The 23,208-nt window shown below is 47.7% G+C and overlaps 1 protein-coding gene across 1 annotated transcript in view; it reads right to left on the bottom strand.

The window, feature by feature from the left end:
- Window positions 1–325: 325 nt before the first annotated feature.
- The window catches only part of LOC138247370 (avidin-like), a 44,539-nt gene continuing 21,656 nt past the window's right edge, over window positions 326–23,208 (bottom strand). Inside the window, exons 3-4 of the mRNA XM_069202029.1 lie at window positions 763–877; window positions 326–456 (exon numbers count right to left, since the gene is read on the bottom strand). Coding sequence (XP_069058130.1) covers window positions 384–456; window positions 763–877 — 188 coding nt within the window. The 3' untranslated portion in view covers window positions 326–383. The remainder of the gene's footprint in view (window positions 457–762; window positions 878–23,208) is intronic.

Below are 23,208 nucleotides of genomic sequence, written 5' to 3'. Positions count from 1 at the left end.
CCTCTACAATGGCATTGACCTAGTCATCCACACCCCCTGGGAAAGTAGTGCGTTGTGAAATCAGCCAAGGTACAGCAGAGGTGAATCAGTCCAAAGAATCGAGTTAATCATAGGCGGTAGTAGTTTGCTGCCAGAAGATCCTTAAATGAGACCCCTGGAGGTGATGGAGGGGACAGCCACGTGATTACATGAAGCAGTTAATACCTTTGTGGTGGCAGAAGCCTAGAACTGTAGATCAGGCATACGCCATACAATGCCGTGCATTGCAATTCCCATTTCAAAGCAGGCATGACTCTTCAGACCATGGCAAACTGACATTTATTAGCATTAATTTTATGTCGCCAAAAAAAAAAAAAAAAAAACAATTACATTTTCAAAAGGATTTATTGGTGTTCATCCAAATCGGAGTCACAGATCCAGCTTTTAGCTACGGGATGGAAGACGTCCTCTCCAACCCTGCAATTAAATAAAAAAAAATAAAAAAAAAGTAAGAGAATGTTTTGCAGAATGATGAGGGTGGTTTGAGCAGGTTGCCCAGCTTACACGTCCAACCCCACGAAGATAGAAGACAGGATGTGCACTGGAATTCTATGAATGTGTGGCTCAGAACCACCCCACCCCACCACCTTTTGTGCACATTGTGCAGAACGGACATGAGAAGCAAGGGGTGGTTTGGGGGCGGGGCGGCAGAATACAGGCAGACATAGCCTATGTGAGCCCAAGATGCAGACAGACGCACACAGAGGGAGGGTGGCATCTCACCGGGTGGACTTCCAGTGATCCTCTTCACTCATAGGGGACCTCAGGAGCCACATGGTCTTCAGAACTGGGGGGTCCGACTTGCAGAAGCACTGACCAGCCCAGGTAGTGACTGCACCTGAAAGCAAAAAGAAATCATGATCATAGGATGCATAACCAACAGCCCCTCTCAACCCACACAACTGCTGAAAGTGGCAAGATAAGCCCAAGCCACCTCCAAACTGCCCTCTACAGTTGTACAGAAAAGATACCTCTAAACTGCTGCCATGTTAGGCCTTGACCAAAATGCACCTTAGTTCGTTAGAGAGAGTTAGAGAGAAAAGGGCAGCAGAGAGAGAGAGAAAGAAAAGGGCAGCAGAGAGAGAGAAATAAAAGGGACAGGAAAAAGAAAAGGGGCAGCAGGGAGAGAGAAAGAAAAGGGGCAGCAGGAAGAGAGAAAGAAAAGGGGCAGCAGAAAAAAAAAAAAAAAAAAGAACAAAAAAAAAAATCTGCGCTGCACTGCTCCATCCATTTTGTCTTGCATTGCAGGTACAGGCTCCCGGCCTGCCCTGCTCTGAGCAGACTTAGAGCTGGTGCCTGCTCTCCCCAGCCCAGCAACACAGTGCCGGGCTGAGGCAGCACAGTGCAGATATGCATTTCGTCGGCCCAAGACGGGTGGCCAAACAAATGCGCACTGAGAGGGAGTGCAGTGCGCCCCTCCACCCCAGTCGTGCCTGTGGCCCCACCCCTTTTATAGTATTTAAAAAACCTCAGTTTATTGTTTACTGTAAAAGGGTTTTGCAGCTGCTGGCGGTGGAGGGAGGGTGCGACGCTCCACCACCATAGCGGAGGAGCCACCCTTGTGGACAAAAACACCCTTGAATAGCATTCTGAACAGGTTACGTATCACACTTGATGGCACCCAGATTGCAGGACCTTAGTGATGGTAAACGCACAGATTAAAGGAATGGGCAACTAGGTTCAATTTATAATACACTTAAAACCACCATGCTCAGTTTGTGGTCGATGTGCAGCTAAACTGTATGGCACAAGGGATGAAGTGTCACCTTCACTGTGGCAGTGGCTACCAGCTGAAGAATCTCCCTCCAAAAAGAACGTAGGACACGGCAAATTATTTTCTTACAGGTTCTGGGAAGATACCAAATGGTTCTCTCCTACAGAGGGCCTAGGCAGGACCGCCTTACCTTGTAGTATTTGCCCCCAACCTTCACATGAATCCTCTTCTCTGGGTTCTCAAAGTTCCTCCTACTCAGAGGCATAAGACCATCTTTACAGTTTCAACCAGACTTACCAAACCCTTCAAGGGGCTAGTAGGATGCTGCATTATCCTAGGGGCATATCGACCCATTCTATTCTCCACAGGGTTTCTGCGATTGTATTTTATTGCAACAGGCTTCCTCCTCGTCTCCCCAAACCCCTAAGGAATACGAGGCTATCAGAAGGTGGTTACTATTGTTTAACAAAACAAAATTAGATTAAGTGTCAAAGGTCAGAAGGCTCACCAACTTTACAAGAGTTCAGAAGCAGGACTAGAGTACACTCCATATGCAGGAAGCTGGAGTAGAGGCCATCTCCATTGTTCCACATCTTAGCCAGGACAAAAAGCTGGTATTCTGACCACACTTTAGGCCCGACACCAGAAGGAACATGCCTCTACATGGTGTTGCACATGGAAAAAAAAAAAAAAAAAGATGGGCTAGTGCCCTCGTCTTTTAAAAGCTCTCCACCCGTTTTTCAAATGAATCAACAAAATGTTTAGTATTGCAGTGTCAATGTAATGACTAATGGGCTCCTATAAGGAGGATAAATATTCGAACTAATGTTAACTGATGGACCTCACCACAAAGGTGGTGATATCATGGGGAAGGTTATTTAGGGCAGGGAGTAGGATTGTCCCACTTCAGGCAAGCTGGGTTCAAGCCAGTAGAAATATACCACCCAGAGGTGGCCTGGTGGTCATGGGTGTCGAGTCACCAAAGTCCCAGGGGCAGCAGAAGTGACACCATATAACCCAATGACTTTACAGAAAGAGGCTGCATATGACCTTTGACCCTGAGCAAGTAAACCAGACCTCTTCTAGGTTTCTTCCAGATTAAAAATAAAATAAATGGGGTGAAAGTGCATTTCAAACCACAAGTTTCACATATATTTGCTGAAGTCATAGGCACTGAAAGGGTACTCAATTTTTCAAATCTTTTCATGGCGTGCCAAACCCAAAGTTACCAAGGAGTTGACCCAGGTTTTTTTTTGGGGCAAAATGTGGTATTGGTGCCCAATAGGTCAAAAACTACCTCCAGTGTGCTAGCACCTGCATTGTGTGTGAGATATATATAAATAAATTCACACACTTGACAGTGTCAGAATTGAGTAATTTATGCCATTGATGTACCATAGATAACCTTTGTGTTAAAAATTACTTCAGCACGTCAGGACCAGTACTAGGGTCCTGGGTCCCAGACTCCTATATGCAAGGTTGTCCCCACCTTTATGCCAACAACTACCGACATTGTGCTATTAACAATATTTTGCCACTGGTGTCCACATGCCAAGAATTTCCTCAAAACATGCCAGTATTTTCCCCCACATGCACCCTATATGCCAATAATTAATAAGTATGCCAGCGCCAGTACTTTACCATTAGTGCCCTTTATGCCAAGAATTACCCCCAGTATGCCAGTACTTTGTCACAGGTGTCTCATGCCAAGAAGTGTTGCAAGTATGCCAGTACCAGTATTTTTTCCTTTGTCTCCAAGGCCATAATTACTTTCAGTATGTGAGGGACTATAGCAAGGCTCACATTCACTCACTCTGCCATACTCTTTCACACCTTACACTCATTCTTACTCACGTGCCATCAATGTTAATCTCACTCATTCATACTTCATGACACTCCAGCAAGGCATACTTCTGCTTTGTGGCAAGTTTGCATCAACTTGGCGCCAGTTAGTGTGGGATCAACTATCCAATGCAAATCAGTATGTGCCCTGGATAGTGTCCCAGAATAATGCAAAGTTGCACTATGCGCTGCTTGGTGTTACTTTTTGCCATAAGGGGGTGTTGCCTGGGCATTCTCACAATGCAGCCACCCATGGGCTTTGACATAAATCCCCATCTACAAATATTGGTAGGCAGGAATTGGTGCCAAAATTGTTCATCTCCAAGGCAGGTGTAAGGAGTAAAAATGTTTTAATTGTGCCTAGTTTTTCTAACTTTGCATGTGAGCTGCACTGTACAGCACATATACAAAGTGGGAAAAGCATAATAATTTTTGTACTGGATGGGGACCCCCTTCCAGAACAAAACCAGTGCTTCAAAGAATTCGCACCCTTGCACTATGGCAAGAGGGTGTGTACGTTGATACCAAAAGTGCACCAGCACACAGGGAGGGACAAAAATGCACCATATCTTAGATATGGCACCCCCCCCCCCCCCCCCCCCCAAAAGCAGCGCATCAACTTTGATGCAGGGCGGTGCTGCACCGAAGAATAGTAAACCTGGGCCTCAATTTCACATGATCTCGCGCACTACAAAATATTCTCTATTCGAATAGAAAGCAAAACATAAGTAATGGGGAGCCGCCCCCTTGTTTTTGGCACCGATTTCTCCGCCACTGAGGTGAAGGGTCGCAATGGCAGTGCCAGAGATTCAAGGGGCAAGCCAGGGGGACCCCAGCCCCAAATAAATGACATCCATAGTGGTGTTGTATTATTTTACATGTTCAGCATCCCCATTCATAATTATATTTCTAAGACACACAGTGCTTCAGTGGTGAGACCAAGGCTGCTGCAGTGCTGCCTACACCCCTACTTCCAGCTTCTACGGGTTGATTTATGCATGCTGTATTCTGCAACTGGATGATATAAGCGCTGCCGTCCTGCAATTCTGCCGCTTGAGGGGGAAGATACATGGTGAGGAGGAAGCTGGAAATCTACATATTGTGGGTGAAATCAACAATGAGCCCCTGTCTGAGCCTACTGTGGATAGAAACTGTGCCAAGGACTGCTGCCAGGGACATGGCCTGCACTTGGGGGTCTGGGGTCTGAAAACACTGACTGGGAAGCACTCTGCATACAGACCCCCCCCCCCCCCGTATTGAGATATAAACAGGCTGGAGCCTGACTCCATACACATCCTGCCCCCCTCCCCCACTCCACTACCCCAGCAGCTAAACTGCTTCTGAGCCACAGTCCAGGCACAAGTAAAGGCACTGAGGTGCAACGCAAACTCGCTGTGGGGTGGGTGCAGACAGCGGACTGTGTCCAGAGGCCCCGAGTGAGGCAGAAAGAAGGAGATCAAGAGGTGAGTGACTACTGATATACTTGTCACCCCCAGATAGCCAGTAGGCCAATAAATACACTGCCAGGAATGCTCTTTGTGGGGACACCCGAGCAGATATGGTGGAGACGAAGCAATCAGCAGCCACCCACAGTAACAAGATGGACAAATACCATCACCCAAACTGATCCTGGCAGTGGCAGGGCAGGAGTTGTACGGATGTAGCAGAGACCTCCCTCAGCACAATAATGACAGCCATCAGTGACCTAAAGAGCACAATTGACCCCAAAGCTGGATGCAGTGACTGTAGAGGTTACCACCTTAGGGCAGAAAAAAAAAAAAGTAACGAGGCCAGATCACATACATCTGCTACAATCCAAGTTCAAGAAACTGGAGGAACTGGTCCAACATGGCAGCCAGGCTGGACTACTAAGAAGGAAGGGCCTGCAGCAGCTTCAGGATGGTCGGGGTCAGAGGGGGCTAAAGCGCCCCGTGTTGACCTATTTCTTGAACATCTTCTACTCAATACCCTCCATCCCAAATGCCTATCTAAGTTCTTTTAAATTGAATAAGCCCATAGGGCACTTGTACCACCACCAAAACCAAGTCTCCCCGGCGACAATAAAAGCCACAATATTTAACTATCGAGACAGATGGCCATTCTGCAGGCAACCTACTCCCACAACGACCTGATGCTTGAACACCATCCGCTTCTTTCCAGATTTCACCCTACAGATACAGCACCAGCAACAGCTTTGAATTAGTCAGACCAGCACTACGCGCCAAAGAACTGAAAGACATGATGCTGTACCCAGGTAAGCTGCATGTTGTGGTGGAGGGCAAAACATGGCTCTTCCCTACTCCTGAAGAGACATAGGAATGGCTGGAGGGCTGGCACACTTCTGGCATTTGCATGCAAAAGAGGCAAAAAATGGTTGTCAACTAGAGTCACAACCAGAACACAGGGAGGAATGGGCAGTAGATTGGGCCCAGATTGAGCAAGAGTGATCGGATCCGTGGGGAAGATTGATGGTGCACAGCTAGACCACAAGGCTCGGAACCGTGAGACTATGGCAAGCAAATGGGACGTGACTGCAACCCAGAAAACCATCACTCTGGTGCTATGTGACCATTTATGGGAGCAGGATAACGTGACTCATGCAGGGGTTCCCCCAGCGTTCAATGAGTAAGAAAGACAATGACCATGCACCAAAAGGATGCAGCATCTAAGGTGTACTAGTTCAGTCTGTTCCGATGGTGCCAGCCAACCCTATTTAATACTAGGGCACAGTTAGCATGACAGGCACTCTGCAAGTTGGGGTGGTGTGCAGTTGAGCCTACAGAGCAGGGTGAGGGAGTGGAGATGGAAATTTCTCAGCACGCATGCACCTAAGGGCATCATAGACAGGGGGAAGGACAAGCTAGAGCAGGGGTGAAACAAATCATGTCTATCCTGTGTGTGTGTGTGTGTGTGTGTGTGTGTGTGTGTGTGGGGGGGGGGGGGGGGGGGGGGGGGGGGCGGGGGGTGGTAGCGGTAAGAAATGACACCTCTACTCACCAGATTATGAATGGTTGTTCCTGGGCAGTGAGAATCGACCACATGGTCACAGAACGTAAATGGCCTGGGAAGCAAAATCAAGTCCACACTAGTATTGCAATACCTGCACAGATTAGCCCATGACCTGGTATTGCTTCAAGAAACATCTCCATGGTAATTATTACTAGGCTCTCGACTGATTCAGTTACACACTAGTGGTGCACTCAGGATATACTACTGATACCCCGAGGTGCCGTTTTCCTCCTCAGGAAATCAGTACCATTTATCCTGCAACACATAGAGCCACATTGGGATCCCTCAGGGACATGCCATGTCAGGAACATGGGAACGCTTTATTCTAAGTATTTGATCAGTTTATATACTGCCGCGATTGCATACTACTACATTGCTGGACATTAGTGCTCTCATACTAGAGATGCCAACAGGGACTTTATAAAGGGAAGACACATGAATACTGATATGGAGCCACAGATGAGAATTAGTGGGGCTGTCACATGAGGGAAACGGAAGTGCTGCAGCCCTGTGGCAGCGCTGGGTCTGAGACATTTGGAGAGAACACAACCCACAGCAGAGAGTGCACATACTTCTTGGCCCCACATTTCTCCCACCTACACCATATTGTTATGCAGCAAATTCAGAGCGGCAATACTATGCAAGAGGCATTCTCCTCAGTCGAGGTCCTGCTGAATGGACCCGTCTGACTTTGTACTAGAAGACCTGACCCATGGTACCTCCAGGACAAGGGAATCAAGGGGAGGCTTAGGAAGGGCACAGAGACTTACTTTCAGGAAAATCAGGGGACAGTGGGATCTGCCTCCATGCTATAGGAGGTGTTCAAGGTTGTAGTGAGAAGACAGCCCCAGCCCCGATAGAGAGCAAGGGAGAAAGGAGGGGAAAAAAAACAAAAAAAACCAAAAAAAAAACCCCTGCCCCCCCCCCACACACACACCCCCCCCCCCCACACACACACACACACACCCCCCCCACACACACACCCCCCCCACACACACACACCCCCCCCACACACACCCCCCCCCACACACACACACCCCCCCCCCCACACACACACACACCCCCCCCCACACACACACACACCCCCCCCCCACACACACACACACCCCCCCCCCACACACACACACCCCCCCCCCCACACACACACACACCCCCCCCCCCCCCCACACACACACACCCCCCCCCCCCCCACACACACACACCCCCCCCCCCCCACACACACACCCCACACACCCCCCACACACACACACCCCACACACACACACACACGGATGAGACAATAAAGACATTGCAATTATGGAGGCCACAGTACGGACAGAGGACCACCGCGAGGATATTAGCTAACAGGGTTAGGAATGTAAAATCCCTCCCCAAATGGAGGGGCATAGGAAGGATGTAGCCACCCTCAGGGACAGTACCCATTGGCTACTGCCCTCAGTAATTCCCCTAAATCAAGAATTTAGAGCCACCCCTGTAACCTTGCTCTTCAGATTCCTGGCAACCTCAAAGGACTGAAGAGCTGCACCAGCACTGAAGACCAGTGGCAGCTCCTCCTCTATGGAGAAGGAGCGTCACACCACCACAACCATCCCCGCCCCCTAACCAGCAGCAACTGCTGCATATCATTTAACAATGAAAGGATAATAAATTAAGTTTATCCTCCTTGCATTGTTAAAGGGGCGAGGCATGGGGTGATGAGCAGTGAGGGGAGTGCACTGTGCACTCCCTTCAGCATGCATGTGTAATCAGCTGTCTCGGGCCGGCTAAACACACATGCTATGCTCTCCAGCCCGGCACTGTCCTGCCGGGCTGGAGAGAGCAGGCACAGGCTCCCAGTCTGCCTGGGAGAGCCCTTGCTGGGCACTCGCAGCCAATCCTAATGCTGATGTGTGCAGCATCCCGAGTGGCCGCAGGGTAGGCTGGGAGCCTATGCTGCCTGCTGCTGACAGAACCAGCGACTACATTTAAGTTTTTGTTTTTTTAATATTATTAATTTTCCTTAATTTCCACCCACCTTCCCCTCCCACTGTGTGCCACCCACCACTGGTAACCTCCACAAGCTGTAACTGGAGAAGACTCCAGATGACATCTGACTTGGCCCCAGCCCTACCGGCCTGTCTGCAGCTTCAAAACTCCTGCTACAAGGGGACGATTAGTCCTGCAGGACCAACGACCTTTACAAGCCCCCAGAGGACTGTGCCTACCCAAGGACCAAGATCTCCTTAAGACAGCGGACCTGTCCACAAAGAAGCCTCTAAGAAGGACTCCAGAACCACCTCAGATCTGTGAGCCCTGTCCACTCTGCACCAGAAACTCAGCCCATATCCAGGTGGCCCACTGGTCCAGAGTGTCACCAGGCGATTCCAACCTAGAGTCCACCCTGGGCTGACTCCTCCTGAACAACATGACAATGCCTGCAGCCTAAATCCAGAGGCCCCCCGCCTGCAACTAGATTTAGTAAAGATTTCCCAACACCTAAAGGTACCCCTGCAGCCCCCCGTCCCTGATGGGGGGGTGGGGGGGTAACGACACAGACAGTCCAGCAACATCCAGTGGGCTCTCTACTTACCTGTCCAGTTGTTGGTTCTCTTCAGCCAACTTCCTGCACCAAGCCTGCAGCATCTTCGTGACACCACCCCTTATTGAAGGATGAGGCACCTGACCCTGTGTGTGCACCCTGCACCCGGCTGACCCTGTGTGTGCACCCTGCACCCGGCTGACCCTGTGTGTGCACCCTGCACCCGGCTGACCCTGTGCTGCTGAGGATGTGTGTTTGCTGCCGACCTGTGCCCCCCCCCCCCCCAATGTTGCTCTGAATCCCTCTAGGTTTGTGCACTGAAATCACAGGTACTTACCAGCAAGCCATTTCTTTCTAAGCGCCCCCAGTCTCCATAGGATTCCATTGGGCACCCAACACCAATTTTGACCTCTGCAACCAGCCAGCCCAGTGTTGCACTCAATGTCTTCCTAAACTTTGCCCTGTGGACACCTTAACTCCTGACGGTTGGGATCGTAACTCAAGTACTTACCTGCAAATTGTTTTACTTTTCCTCCCCTCGGACTGCATTGCTTTCTATGAGAAATTGCACTGTACTTTTGAGATTGAAAAGTATTTACTTGTAAACTGTTTTACCTGTGAATTCTAAACAAAGTGCATTTGATACTTTAGTGATACATTCTTGAAACTGTACTTCCCTTCAAAGATACTTTTTGTTCTAGACCTAAAGTAACAAAGTATATTTTTTGATACATAAAACATTGTCTTGGAGTTAGTCATTGAGTGTGTGCCTCATTTGACTGTGTACAACAAATGCTTCGCACTACCCTCTGAGAAGCCTAACTGCTTAACCACAAAAAACAAAAACAAAGCACAAACAAAAACACAGCATTAGTATTATCTACTTTAGCCTCTGGAGATCCACAGGACCCTGTGCACACTATACCTTACTTTGGTATAGTACATTCAGAGCCAGCCTACTACAACATGGTTCTGGGATACAGAAGTAGCAAAACTGGGCCACACTTCACTACCTGCCTCTTGACCCCAATACATGGTTCCTGCACACCCACTAGTTGACAATGGGAAAGATTCCAACCCTTAAAGGGTAGAAAGAGCTCATACAAGGTATTTATCAATGGCCAGATTAAGTGCATCTAGGAGGCTCCACAACCTGTAAGCAGCTCTCTGGTTTGCAACCCAGTTTAATTTGGAGCTTTTGCTTGACTGAATTAATATTTAACTGACAAGTGCATTCCTGACAAACATGTATTTCAGATTTTACAAGCTAATATTTGGAACTAAATGGTTCAATTTCCAAATTTTATTTAAAGCAGTTATTTGAATGAAAAATGATGTTGATCAGGCTATTCATTACTAGATCTTTGTGCCAAGGGAGTTACAGCTGCTATGTATTACCCATGTAAAGGCATTCTAAAAGGGCAATACCTTTTTGAGATTACTGCTGGTAATTCTGCATATAGTGGCCACCAATGTAATCTTGTCTGAAATAACGATTGAGCTAGCTCAGGATGATTTTAATTGAACTCAATTAAATCTTATAGCAGAAAAGGTTGGAGACCCCCAATCTAGAACAAAGGGGATTTGGGGGACGAGTAAACATGAACTTCATGACTGTCAAGTTGACAGGCTGCATCCCACAGTGACCATCACAAAGGGAGGAGTTAAACCTTATGGTACACAAAATTCTCCTCCAGATTGGGGCTCTGGTTAGAAGACTGATCCAAAAATCCAGTAACTTCATTAACCCGGGAAATGAAAGGACTCAGCTGCCAAATAGAATTGGAAAGGGAATTGGCTAGAAAAGTCACTGTTGCACAAAAGAAACTTTATTAGGAGCCAACACATACAGTCCAACATCAGGACTATCAAGATTTGAACCTCACAAGTGCATAAGCAAGGTGTGATCACGTCTGTGTTGAGGCATATGTATGAAAGCATGTTGCTCATATGCTAGGATAACCTGAAGAAGAGACTATCAGGAAAATTGTAGGCTCTGAATTTTTTTTAAGTCTGGCTACAGCTAGCTTTAGCTGTGTTGCTAATGTGATGAGACAGTGCCACAGCATTTTATGGACTGTTACAGCGTCACCGACTTTACATTATAGCTTTTGTGATGTTGAAAATTAATTCCATACAGAGAGATGTGTCAGCAGCAGAGGCAGTTTGTGCAAAGGCCGCCCCCGCAGGGGGCATAAAGGGCTGGTGCCTTAACGCCTGCCTTGGCCCGGAAGGGACCGGTTTAACCGGTTGGGCTTAAAGCGCGTCACAGCGCGCCCCCACCCCAGGTACCAGCTTGGGGGGAGGGGGGGGGCATTATTCAAACCCCCCCCCAATCACGACGCGATGCCAACCCCAGGGGTGCAAGGTGAAGTGCCCTTAAGAAACCACCACCTCCTCTCCCCCCACAAACCAATCTTGTTACCATGGAGGAGGACCAGGTTGTTGAACAGCAGGACGATTTGGAATAAATGATTGTACACATGCGCACAGAAGCGCTGAAGCGCGGAAAGGACTGGCTGCGCACAAAAATGGGGGCCAGAGGTGAGGAACCTCGAGATCAGGAAGCCCCAGCAGCTGCAAAATCAACAGATGTGGCGCAGACAGAGCGGACCCCTCGCAGAAGGTACGCAAGCGGCAGAAGACCGAAGGAAAACCTGCAAGAAAAACGACCAAAAGGCCAAGGAGCCCAGTGCAGAGCACGGAGGAGACCACAGCGCCAAATCCGGGAGCCAGCATAGCAAGAGCGCCGGCAGAGGGTGAGCATATAAGCGCAATTATTAAAGAGTGCTTTAAATCGCTTGCGCCATTGCTAATGCGGACTAAGGGGGGGGGGGGGGTGCAGAAGAGAGCCCCCCGCAGACAGGCAGGCAAACATCCAGGCAGCAGCCAGGGAACACCATTCCACTGGGGACCCATCAGCAGCCTGGGGCGTGTGAACATCAGGAGCAGAGGCACCACGTAGCATGGGGAGCGCGCCTGAATCTTACGCAAGACCATCCCTGGGGGCCCCATCCATGACAACTAGGGCAGCAGGTCTGGCGACAGCCATCCCCCTGACGGTAAAGGAGCGCATTTGGATGAAAGAATTCATAGATATTTTCACACTATTAGAACTACAGCTAGAAGGCCTAGACCCGACCGTATGCAACAAAAAAAAAGATGACAGAAGGGAGAGGAAGAGAGCTAGGAAAGAGGAATTTTGAGAACTGGCTAGACGCTTTCAAAATCATGGCCTGTGTCAGTTGAGAAATTCCTGCGCAGCGCAGCTGACCTATGGTTGTACGAATCTAAAATACACGAAGCGCACCGCCAATTTTCAGGAGATGCCTGGCTAGAGTACGATAAGAGCTTTAGGCTGAAAATGCAGGCCCACCCAGAAATGGAGTGGAACCAGGAGGATGTCTCCAGCTACATACATAAAATGATGGTAGCTAGGGAAGCGAGCGCATGGGAAGGCAGAGGTGAACAGCCCTTTCGGAGCTGTCACAATAAAGGGAGGCATGACAAATTCAAAATGACAGACAAACCTTGGCACAGCAACAAAACCCAGGGGGACAAAGGGTCGAAAGCCATATGCTGGAAGTTTGAGTTAGACGAGTGCTCTTGGGGGCAGAGCTGCAAATTTAGACACTCTTGCTCTACATGCAGGGCGATCACCCGGCGTCCTCATGTAGGAAACAAGCACAAATCTGACAGAAAAGACAAAAAGAAAAAGCAATAGTTCTCCCCGCCCCACCGGGCCCAAAACGAACCAGCTGAAATGCAAACTAGCCAAGTCCCCAATCCATACACAAACCCTGAGAAAACTAGCAAACGAATATTACAAGAAAGAGGCAAGCTCATTAGTAAAAGGTTTGGAGGAAGGCTTCGTCATCCCAGTAAAAGGGGGCATAACAGGTGGCATCCCTAGAAATCTGAAGTCAGCTAGAGAACAACAGCAGGTTGTGTTACAAAAAAATTGAGAAAGAACTGAGGCTCGGACGCATAGAGGGTCCCCTCCAGCCCCCCCTACCCCCAGACTTAATCATATCACCACTGGGGGTGGTGCCCAAGAAGGAGCCTGGCCAATTTAGGCTAATACATCATCTATCTTTCCCGGAGGGCACGTCAGTTAATGACAGCATCCCAGAAGAAGCCTGCGCGGTGGGCTATGCCACCCTGGACGATGCAATCGACATAATTAAAACAGGCAAAGGCGCGCGGTTAGCAAAGGTGGACATTGAGTCGGCATTCAGATTACTTCCCGTACACCCAGACAGTTTCCACCTGATAGGTTTTCAACACGAAGGGCAGTTTTTCGTGGACAAAGCCATGCCCATGGGGTGCTCCATCGCATGCTCGTATTTCGAACAATTCAGTTCATTTTTGGAATGGGCCCTCCACAAGAGGCACCCGGCAGGAGGTAAAATGCATTATCTAGATGATTTCCTGTTCATAGGGGGAGCCAAGGACGGGTCTTGCGCCAGCCTATTACAATCCTTTCAGTCACTGGCAAGGGAATTGGGGGTCCCCTTAGCAGGCGACAAGACAGTGGGGCCCACCACATCATTGGTATTCCTAGGCATAGAGCTCGACACAGTAGCCGGAACCTCCAGCCTACCAGAGGAGAAAGTGACAGAATTGAGCAGACATTGACTCCCTGCTAAAGAAGCAGAAAGCGACCCTGGGGGAGCTACAGAGCATGGTGGGCAAACTCAACTTCGCAACCAGGGTGATCCCGGCTGGCAGAGTTTTCACCAGGCGACTCAGCAGACTGACAGCAGGGCTGCGGGTGAAACACCACCATGTGAGGCTAGGCAGGGGGGTCAAAAATGACCTCGTCATGTGGCATTCCTTTCTAGAAGACTTTAACGGTCAGCTCATCTGGAGAGAGGGCTGGATATCAGCCAGAGAGATGTCACTGTACACAGACGCCGCAGGGGGCTGTGGTTTTGGGGCCATCTTGGGTAAGGATTGGTGTGCAGGAAAATGGCCTCCCAGGTGGCACGAACTAAAGATCACCAGGAACATCACTTTTTGGAGCTATTTCCCATAGTAGTAGCCCTGACAATTTGGAAATCCTGCTTGCAGAACCTAAAAACGACATTATGGTCTGACAATCTAGGCATGGTAATGGCAATAAACAAAGGGTCCGCTTCCTGGCCCAACACACTGAGGCTTCTAAGGCGCCTGGTGTACATGCAGCTCAAAGGTAACCTGGACATAAGGGCCAGACACGTCCAGGGTATTAAGAACTCACAGGCGGATGCCCTTTCTCGTTTCCAGATGGACAAGTTCAGGAAGCTCGCCCCAGAAGCAAACACCAGTATGACCACTTTCCCACCAGGGCTGTGGGAGCTGGCAGAACAGACCTGTCCTTATTAGTCAACAGCGCTCTCACTCCTGAGACACAGCAGAGATACGCCAAATATGTCAAGTTATTCATGGATGTTGGGGGCCTAGAAACGTTAACCGACCCGACCGCAACTCGAGCGGCGGCAGAGCATTTCATCATGTGGTCATTCAAGCAAGGAAAAACGAAGTCCTGGGCTCAGGCTCACCTTGCGGGGGTGGCTTACCACACAAAGCTACATACAGGTGCAGATCCCACTGCATCACACTACATTAAAGCAGCAATGAAGGGCTGGAAGCGCCTTGAGGGGAGCAAACAAGACACCAGACATCCTAGCGACTAACAAATTGAGCCTCCTGATAGACCTACTGCAAGCTGTAGCAGAGAACCGGTATGAAGTCCTATTGTTCAGATCAGCATTCACCTTGTGCTTCTTTGGTGCCTTTAGAGTAGGCGAGCTGGTGGCATCAGCGAGAAGCTCAGGGGGCAATCATTGCTTGCAAGTAGGGGATTGCCATTTGGAGCCTGACAGGGTGCGCGTCACCCTGAGGCGATCCAAAACGGACCAGCTGGGCAGGGGAGCTGACATCATCCTGAATTGTATAGCCCAGACAAAATATTGCCCGGTTTGCAGCATGAAAGATTATTTAAGGATGCGCCCATCGGGACCAGGCCCTTTGTTCAAACACGCCAAAGACCTGAGCCGTTTTCAATTTACTGCGGTCATGCGAAAAACGCTCGAGAAGGGAGGGTTGCCTCCAGCAGCCTTTGGCTCTCATTCATTTCGCATTGGGGCAGCCACCACAGCCGCCAGCTGGGGCCTAGACACAAGCACAATACAAGGGGTTGGCAGATGGCAACCAAAAGCGTACAAGGGCTACATCCGCCCACACCTATCATGATGGTAATTTTTCATTACAGTAGCAGGTGCGCCCCCCAGACTCATCTGGGTGATGGGGCACTCATTCATATCCCACCTACAAGGCTGGATGAAGCAAGACAAGAAGTTAAACTTAGGACGAACCCCAGCAGATTCAATCAGATGGATGGGTTCGCCAGGCATGAAATGGGCACAGCTCCAGCCAACTCTGCATAAGACGCTAGAGTCCGGCCAGAAACACCCAGATATGCTAATTATCCACCTGGGGGGTAATGACCTGACATCCCTGGGAAGGAAAGTACTCCTTAACGATATCAGTGAGACCTTAAAGGATCTCACCAGGCTCCTAGACAACACCACCATCATCTGGTCCAAAATAATCCCTAGAATCAATTGGCAGGGAGCAACATCGGTCAAAGCAGTAGACAACTCCAGGAGAAAGCTCAACATAGTGGTCGCCAAACACCGCAAAATTAACGGGATGGAAAGTATCCGCCATGGGTTGATCCACCCCAGGCGTCCAGAACTGTATGGACCGGATGGCGTCCATTTATCACCAGTGGGGATGAAAATATTCCTGTCCAATCTAAAGACTGCAATGGAATAAAAAAATAAAAATAAAAAATAAAAAAATCGTGGGGGAGCTGCCAGGAGACGTAAGCCTCTCTGACAGCGTGGCAGAAAGGAAAAAGTTTTACCAAACACGTGCAAAAGACACACCCAGTAAGGGGGTGTGTCAACAAAGCCACACACCTGGGGATGCCTCACGGCAGGGTGTAAGATGGCCAAGCGTGGGGAGTAAGCAGAACATGGCACTCGCAGCCCAGACCCGCCAAATCGGATGGCAGGGCATAGGACACGCCAGGTAGCAAGTTGGGCCTAATACAAAGAACTTGAAGCTAAACCCTCAACAACATGGTAAAACAATAACTATTCGAGCGAGCCCCTCCAAATAAGGAAAGTTGGGACTGCCTAAACAGTAGAACAGCAAAAGAGGTGTGACAAACGGAGGCCAGGACTTGAGGGCCCACCAGTCACTCACTGCAATTGAAAAATAATTTTTAACGTAGATGTGTTAAAAAAAGATTAAGCTGAATGTGAAAGGCATGTTTACAAATGTTGATTGACCGTGATTTTCGTCTCATGCTCAAGACATGCTATCAGGGCAGTCACACGTTGTCCATGTTAATAAAGCGGCCAAGTAATATCCACTACTTCAGGCTTTGTCAAAATCTGTTGTGCATGTGAATACAGTATAACTAAACAGTCAATTACATGAGTATGTTAACCTGCAGTGTGCCATGTGCGGGAGTTATAGTCCTGTAGGCGCTTCCCACAAACGGCTTGCAATGTCACCAGTTTCTCTGCTAGTCCGATGTGTTGGCTTTTCGGAGAATTGTTTCAAACTGTACCCTACCATGTGTCACAGGAAAGATCGCAAATGATTAAATACCTAGTGACTAAAGAGACTCAAAGTAGTTAGGAACTTATTAAAACTTCGAGACCCCGCCGATGGCTGGAGATGGTCTGGAACCCACCTTCTGTGCTAAGTTTACATACTAAATCCATGCAAACCTTGACTCTGCAGTCCGTTGGCCCATCGCCGGCTACGAGGTGCTAGAGTCCCCTCCTCTGCAGAGGAACAGAAGTGTTCAGCGGAAGTTGGAACGTCCAGACCACAGGCAGTCGGTCACTAGGTGGTTGAGAGTTTGACAGAAGCCTATATTCGAGCCCATACCGTACAACAGTTCTTTCCATGTCTTTTTTCGTTTGAAGCTCCAAGAAGTGGGCGGAGATTTTTTTTTATTTTATAAAAATAAATAAAATAAAAAAAAATTCAATGTACACGCAGCACGGGAGTCTAACCGGGAGGTAATTTGTTGACTGGACTTCACTTTAGGAAGAGTCTCGGTAAAGTTACCCGCCGCTTGAATTACGTTTTGACGTTTCGTGCAGTCGCACAATAAAGGGTTCTGACGCCATTCGCCAAAGGAAGCTACTGGCTTGCTTAATAAATGTTTAAGTAGTGTTGATTTCACATATGCAGCAGACCGTGTGCCCGGGCGTAATTAGTGCAAGCTATTGTCCTTCGCACAGCGGGGACTTGCCCTTTTAGTAGGGCCTCCAATTACATCTTGCTGCAATATTTTCTGCAACCAACATTGAATCAGGCGCTGGCCTACGGCTGTGGCCGCGAGCTGTTGGCCTCGGGCTCAGCACTTCAACCAGGACTCTCCCAAAAAGACAGCCAATGGGCACATTCCCTATCCACTTCCGGGTTAATCACGAAGTGTCAAGCCAAGCAACTTTGGTCCTGGTCATATCTAACGTGCATACATGACACACGAAAATATGACCTGGTGCACGAACTGCAGGAAACACCGCAGGCTTTGCGGTCTACTGCGGATACCTTTAAAAGGGAAGACTCAAAGTTAAATACATGAGCTTTATTTAATCACTGCAAACGCAAAGCAACACATCTGTTCAGGATACGACTGCAGGGGCTGTATCTCACAAAGTGCTCAGATGCACAGTCCTGGTCTGTGCTGAGTGCGCTGAGTTAAGGGTGCCCAGGGCTGCATCAAACAGTTCCACTGGCTCAGAGCACAGCATGTGTACTTGGTAATAAAAGCACGCCAATAACTCAATTTCTTCAAGTAAATTGATTAACTTGAGATAGCAAAGCACGAAGTCAGAGGTAATCCCTTCATTGTTTCTGAATTGTGCCGTCTAAAGTTCTTGCATTGACTGAGAAAATTGAATTAAATGCGTACTTTAGATAGTTGAAAAGCATAACACAAGTGCTCAGCTCTGCACCAGTGTAACTTTCATAATATGCCCCCCCTCTCAAAAGGTATAGAAGGGGCTAGCTTCCTTAAGATCCTAAGTAATGAAGCACTGCATTTTTGCCAATCCACTATAGCAGGGCTGGACTGGGAATCCAAAGCAGCCCTGGCAAATTGTCAGACCAGGCCCCATTACGGTGCATAGCTATTGAGCCTGACAACTACAATGGGATTTTTGTATTTCATTTGTTTTATCGTGCCTCTTACCAGTATAGGGTGTTGGACCACTTTACATCACACACATACAAAGACAATGAATCATACATGTGTAAATCAGTGTGTAGAAAGTGTTGCACAAGGCAAAGGAGACTACAAGGTGTAGGATTCCCGTCAGCCATTTTTTTTTTTTAAACTGAGTGGTCTGGGGAAGCATACACTTAGGATACAGAATGTATCCATGGTTAGGGTTGACTTTACTAATAATTATATTTCTATCCAATCCAACCATTTTTGGCAAAAATAGGTTAATCAAAGACTGGGGGAAAAAGGCATTCCTTTGTAACCTGTACTATGCAGTTTGCATGCAGCTCTGATGGCATTTCATAGCTCACTGTGCTAGATTATTGTAACTTATGAACTGCACAGTAACAAAAGGATCGGACAAAACAGTATCCACTAAGCATTGCACATAAAATACGGTTCTGTGATCTGCATAGTACACGTTCTTTGCACTACCCTAGATGAGTCAAAACTGCCACTAAGCTCTCACCAGGAGGTACATTAATCTCCAGAGTTATCTTGCTACCGTTATTGTTGCCTGAAAACTGCTGGATATACAAGGAACTTTGCAGTGCTTTTAAAACTGCTGCAATGCAACAAAACTGCCCCCAGTAACAAAAGCAGCTCCCTCACTTTTCCAGCCTCTGGGGAGGGGGGAGGGGGGGGGGAAGGAGGATGAAGGGGGATCGCCCGATGCCCCGTACAGCCAGTCTGACCTTTCACTAGAGACAACAGGTGCAAAGAAAGATGGTCCACTTTCCCACACAGTTTCAAATCTGCATGGGCAAGTGCTTGCACCCCCACATTATGGCTTGTTCAATATTTGGGCACAATGCAAACACCCTGTGTCAGCCGGTCTTGAAGTCTGCATTGCTACCCATTTCCACCAGCCCTCCAAACAATTCCACCTTCCATTATGACTACACTTTTCCACTCTCCCTACCCCTCCGTACTAAAAAGTTATTACACAGCATCTCGTTTCTTCCCTCCATCCTACCCCCACAGATTTGTGTCAACATTTTCTGCAAATGCAGGTCTGCCCCTGATGTTTCTTGCTCCCGAAGAAGTCACCTTCAGTACACTATTTATAGTTAGGCAAGACCCTTGTGCCATTTCAGTTATATTCACCCTGGACAAACGCAGCGTCAAGTAACAAAAAAAAGCAAACCAAAAAAACTAAACTACCCAATGCCAGCTCACTCTTTAAAAGAAAGAAACAGTTTGCCAGAAAACTGTTCATGCCCTCATACACAATCAAATGGTGGCAATGCCCTACTCTATGGCTCCCCGGAATCCATACTAACACCCCTAAGGGAGATCCCGCACACTGCAGGAGGTAGCATCCAGAGCCTGAATAAATGTGATCAGATCCACCCACCCTGCTGGAACTCCATTGGTTTCCCCTTGCTTGCCAACAGCATCTTCAAAATTAGCTGCATCATTTACAGAGCCATCAAGCACACCCTCCTACCTTGCAGTCAAGCTCACCATTACTTGTGTTTCACAGCACGCCTGCAGCCAGGTAAGACTGCAGACTAAGAAGTTTAAAAAAAAAAAAAAATACATTTATGCCCCAAAAACTAACATGTCCGTATCCACAATGCTGCGCCAATTTAGGAAAGAATTGAAGACTCATTTTTAAAGAATACTACATCTCAATGCATTAATCATCCACAACCCAGCTTGCTCTCCTATTACTTGCCGACTTGTACAGTGGTCTACCTTTTGGCTAGATTAGAGTTGAAGGGGGTGCCAGAAAGACATGAAATGGCTTCACTTCGGAGGGGCTCGTCGCCAGAGGGCACCATTCTCCACAATCCTCAACTGTTAGTAGCAAAATGAAGCTTTTCACTAACCAAGTTGCAGCTGGGGGTTTTGTTTACAGAAAAGGCACTAAAGCTTTCAATCTGCCGTCCAAAATGTTATCACTTATGGACCAAGATTGCAGCTATTCCTTTCTGATGGAACCGGCTCTGTAGCTATCGCCAGTGAGTGCAACCCAGGGCCACGGTGTACCTCTTGCCTGAAGGGTAATATTCTCCGACAGGGGTTCTCAATGGTATACATTCTATAGTTCTAATGAGTGAACTCCCTGTATGCATTCAATGTTTATTATAACACAATATCAGACCCACACCCTCTACGATTAGGTAAAAACACAATCTACTTTTCAAAGTTAAAACAGAAACAAATAAAATATTTTGGCAGCTGTAGGATAAGGATACTTTACTATGATGGCATCAAAGCTCAGTAATGTCAACCTCAAAGACATCAAGTTCCCTTTCTTATGTAGATCAGGGTCCATCAAATTAGATGAGTTCACACGAGACTCCTGCATTTTCTCACCTTCCTTGCACAGTCTGATGAACACCCTCCACCCCCCTCCCTCCCTAAGCCCCCAATGGAGATCAGGGTTTTAAATGGCATGTCTCTAGATTTTATTTTTACCAAAAAGCTGACATTTCTATGCATCTAGCTCTAGCATTTCACAATTTCACTAGAGAGCAAGCCAACTAATGATGGGGTTGAAAACAACGCTGGTGGTTGAGTAATTTAGGTTTAATCCAAGCAGAACACAGCAATGGTACTCCTGAAACCAGTCAGCTCCTTAACTGAAACTGGAATCCGTGTGCACAAGTCATGGAACACAGAAGGTAGAACTATTCGGGGGCTTTATGACAAACAGGTTACAACACATTCACTCTACATTTTTGAAAAGACATTGGAAAGAAAACACCAGACAAGAAAACGAGATGCAGCATAACTGCAGAAAACACAATTGACTGACAGTCACATTCCGAAAATTCTGCAATAGGCCTCAATCTCAGGGTATGCCTTGGCAAACCCATCTACTTACCTTACATAACATTCTTACCTAGCCCCTTGCCTTCCACCACTGCTTCCATACCCAAAGTATTACGCCCACCTTGATTAATCACCTTACGCCTGCTCACATCACCCATCCTCACATCAGTCATGATCAGGGAACTGTCCTACACTATCAGAAAGCACACCTGCCGCTCTGGTACAGGGTCATACATGTCTAGTTCAATCATTGCCCATTCTGCAAGTCTACCTAATTTCCTTTCACCTTCTATACTCTGTAGGGGCCCTCAAATGTTGAAAAACTAGAAAGTGTCTGCCCAGTGGGACCCTGGCCCAACCGCTCATTGATCCATCTCTTCTATAGGGGCTTGCCTGATCTTTGCTCACCCTCACACCTCAATGCATTCTTTAACCTACACCAGGTCAGGTTTGGCACCTGGCTCTCTATCCCTCAGAAGAAAGAACTGCTGACCCGTAGGTGTTTTCAGAGGTCCTAAATGCCCACACCAGGTCTGCAACAGCACTTTTCACAGCCACTCTACTCTGGATACCAATTTCCAGAAGGCATCATATTGGCTCGCTCTACCATACCAGCTTCCCCTGGGGATTTATACAGTGTTCTTCATATGATTCACACTGTTGGACTCCAGAAAGTCTGTTGATGTGAGCTGAACCCAGTGGTCAGTCACTAAACACCATGGTAAACCTTTTCATTCAAATAGGTATCTTGAACCCTAATCATACTGCTTTAGTGATTTCCCTCATGAGCATAAGCCCTAGCCACTACTGAAAGTGCATCTACCAATACAGCAGTGTATTTCAAATGTTCATGCAATATACTGAACTGTCCGAGTCCCGGCACACCTTGTGACAAGTCTTATCTGGGCCATTAATAGTCTGGTCAGCAGCCCCTCCTACCGTCTGCATATTCTCACCTTCCTTGCATAGGCTGATGACCAGATTAGGAAGTGGGCTGGGGAGCGCAATGCAAGGCCACCAATACTTCTTATACATTAATTTATTTGTCAATGTTTGGCTTAAGTGGCTTTCATGTGCTAAACTTATCCTGGCACGCAGAAGCCAGTAAGGTGGGGTGGGGGAGAAAGAGGGGGACCTACCTACCTGCAATATCACAGCATCCTTATACAGACATTTCATTCAACCCTTTGGAAAAATTATCACATGAGGGAACTACACTTTTTTTTACAAAACCACTCTTAATCACCACATGTTTGTGTGGAAATAAGTCTTTCCCCATGCAGCTGCCAGCTTTCCTCTCTACAGCAAGTAGATCCTCAGATGTTTAGACAGCGAGAAGCAAGTCAACTTTATTCTTTTCTGCCAAAGGTCTGCATTAGTGCTCCAATGCAAATGGCACTCGCATTAACTATGACAAACATCTGACATAGATTTTGTATCCCCGCCTATCACACTGAAAATGCTTTCCCTTTCAACAGCCCCGCAAGATCCGGACAGCAAAGCCTGTAGAAGGCTAGCTTGGTGTGGAGGGTACCTATGGTACTTACACCTTTTACAAAGTCCAGTTATCCCTTATTAGTGTAGTCAGCATCTAGAAGCCAGGCTCTCTAGAGGTAGTTGTGGGTGAGCAGCCAAGGCTTATCTAGGAGACGTTCAAAGCTCATGCAATACCACTAGTCACAGTACTCGCACACAGGAAAGAAAACACTCAGTGTTACAAAAATAAAGGTACGTTATCTTGGAGACACAAATACCAAAAATACCATAGAGGCTATACTCCCGTAGGAGGTAATACACAAACTATATACACTAGTATGCAGAAATAGGCACAAAAACAGTTATAAAACAGTCCAACTAGTGAAAATCACAGTAGTTCGAATTGGTGGGGGTGGGAAGCACAAACCATGTAGTAAAGACAGTGGAATGCAAAAATCAGCCCCCCCCCCCCACTTAGGCAAGTGTAGTGTGTAGATAGGAGCTGAGAGTACTAGGAACACTTAA

Source organism: Pleurodeles waltl, chromosome 7 (genome assembly GCF_031143425.1).
Source record: "Pleurodeles waltl isolate 20211129_DDA chromosome 7, aPleWal1.hap1.20221129, whole genome shotgun sequence".
Lineage (NCBI taxonomy): Eukaryota > Metazoa > Chordata > Amphibia > Caudata > Salamandridae > Pleurodeles > Pleurodeles waltl.
This window is presented reverse-complemented; position numbering and strand designations above follow the sequence as displayed.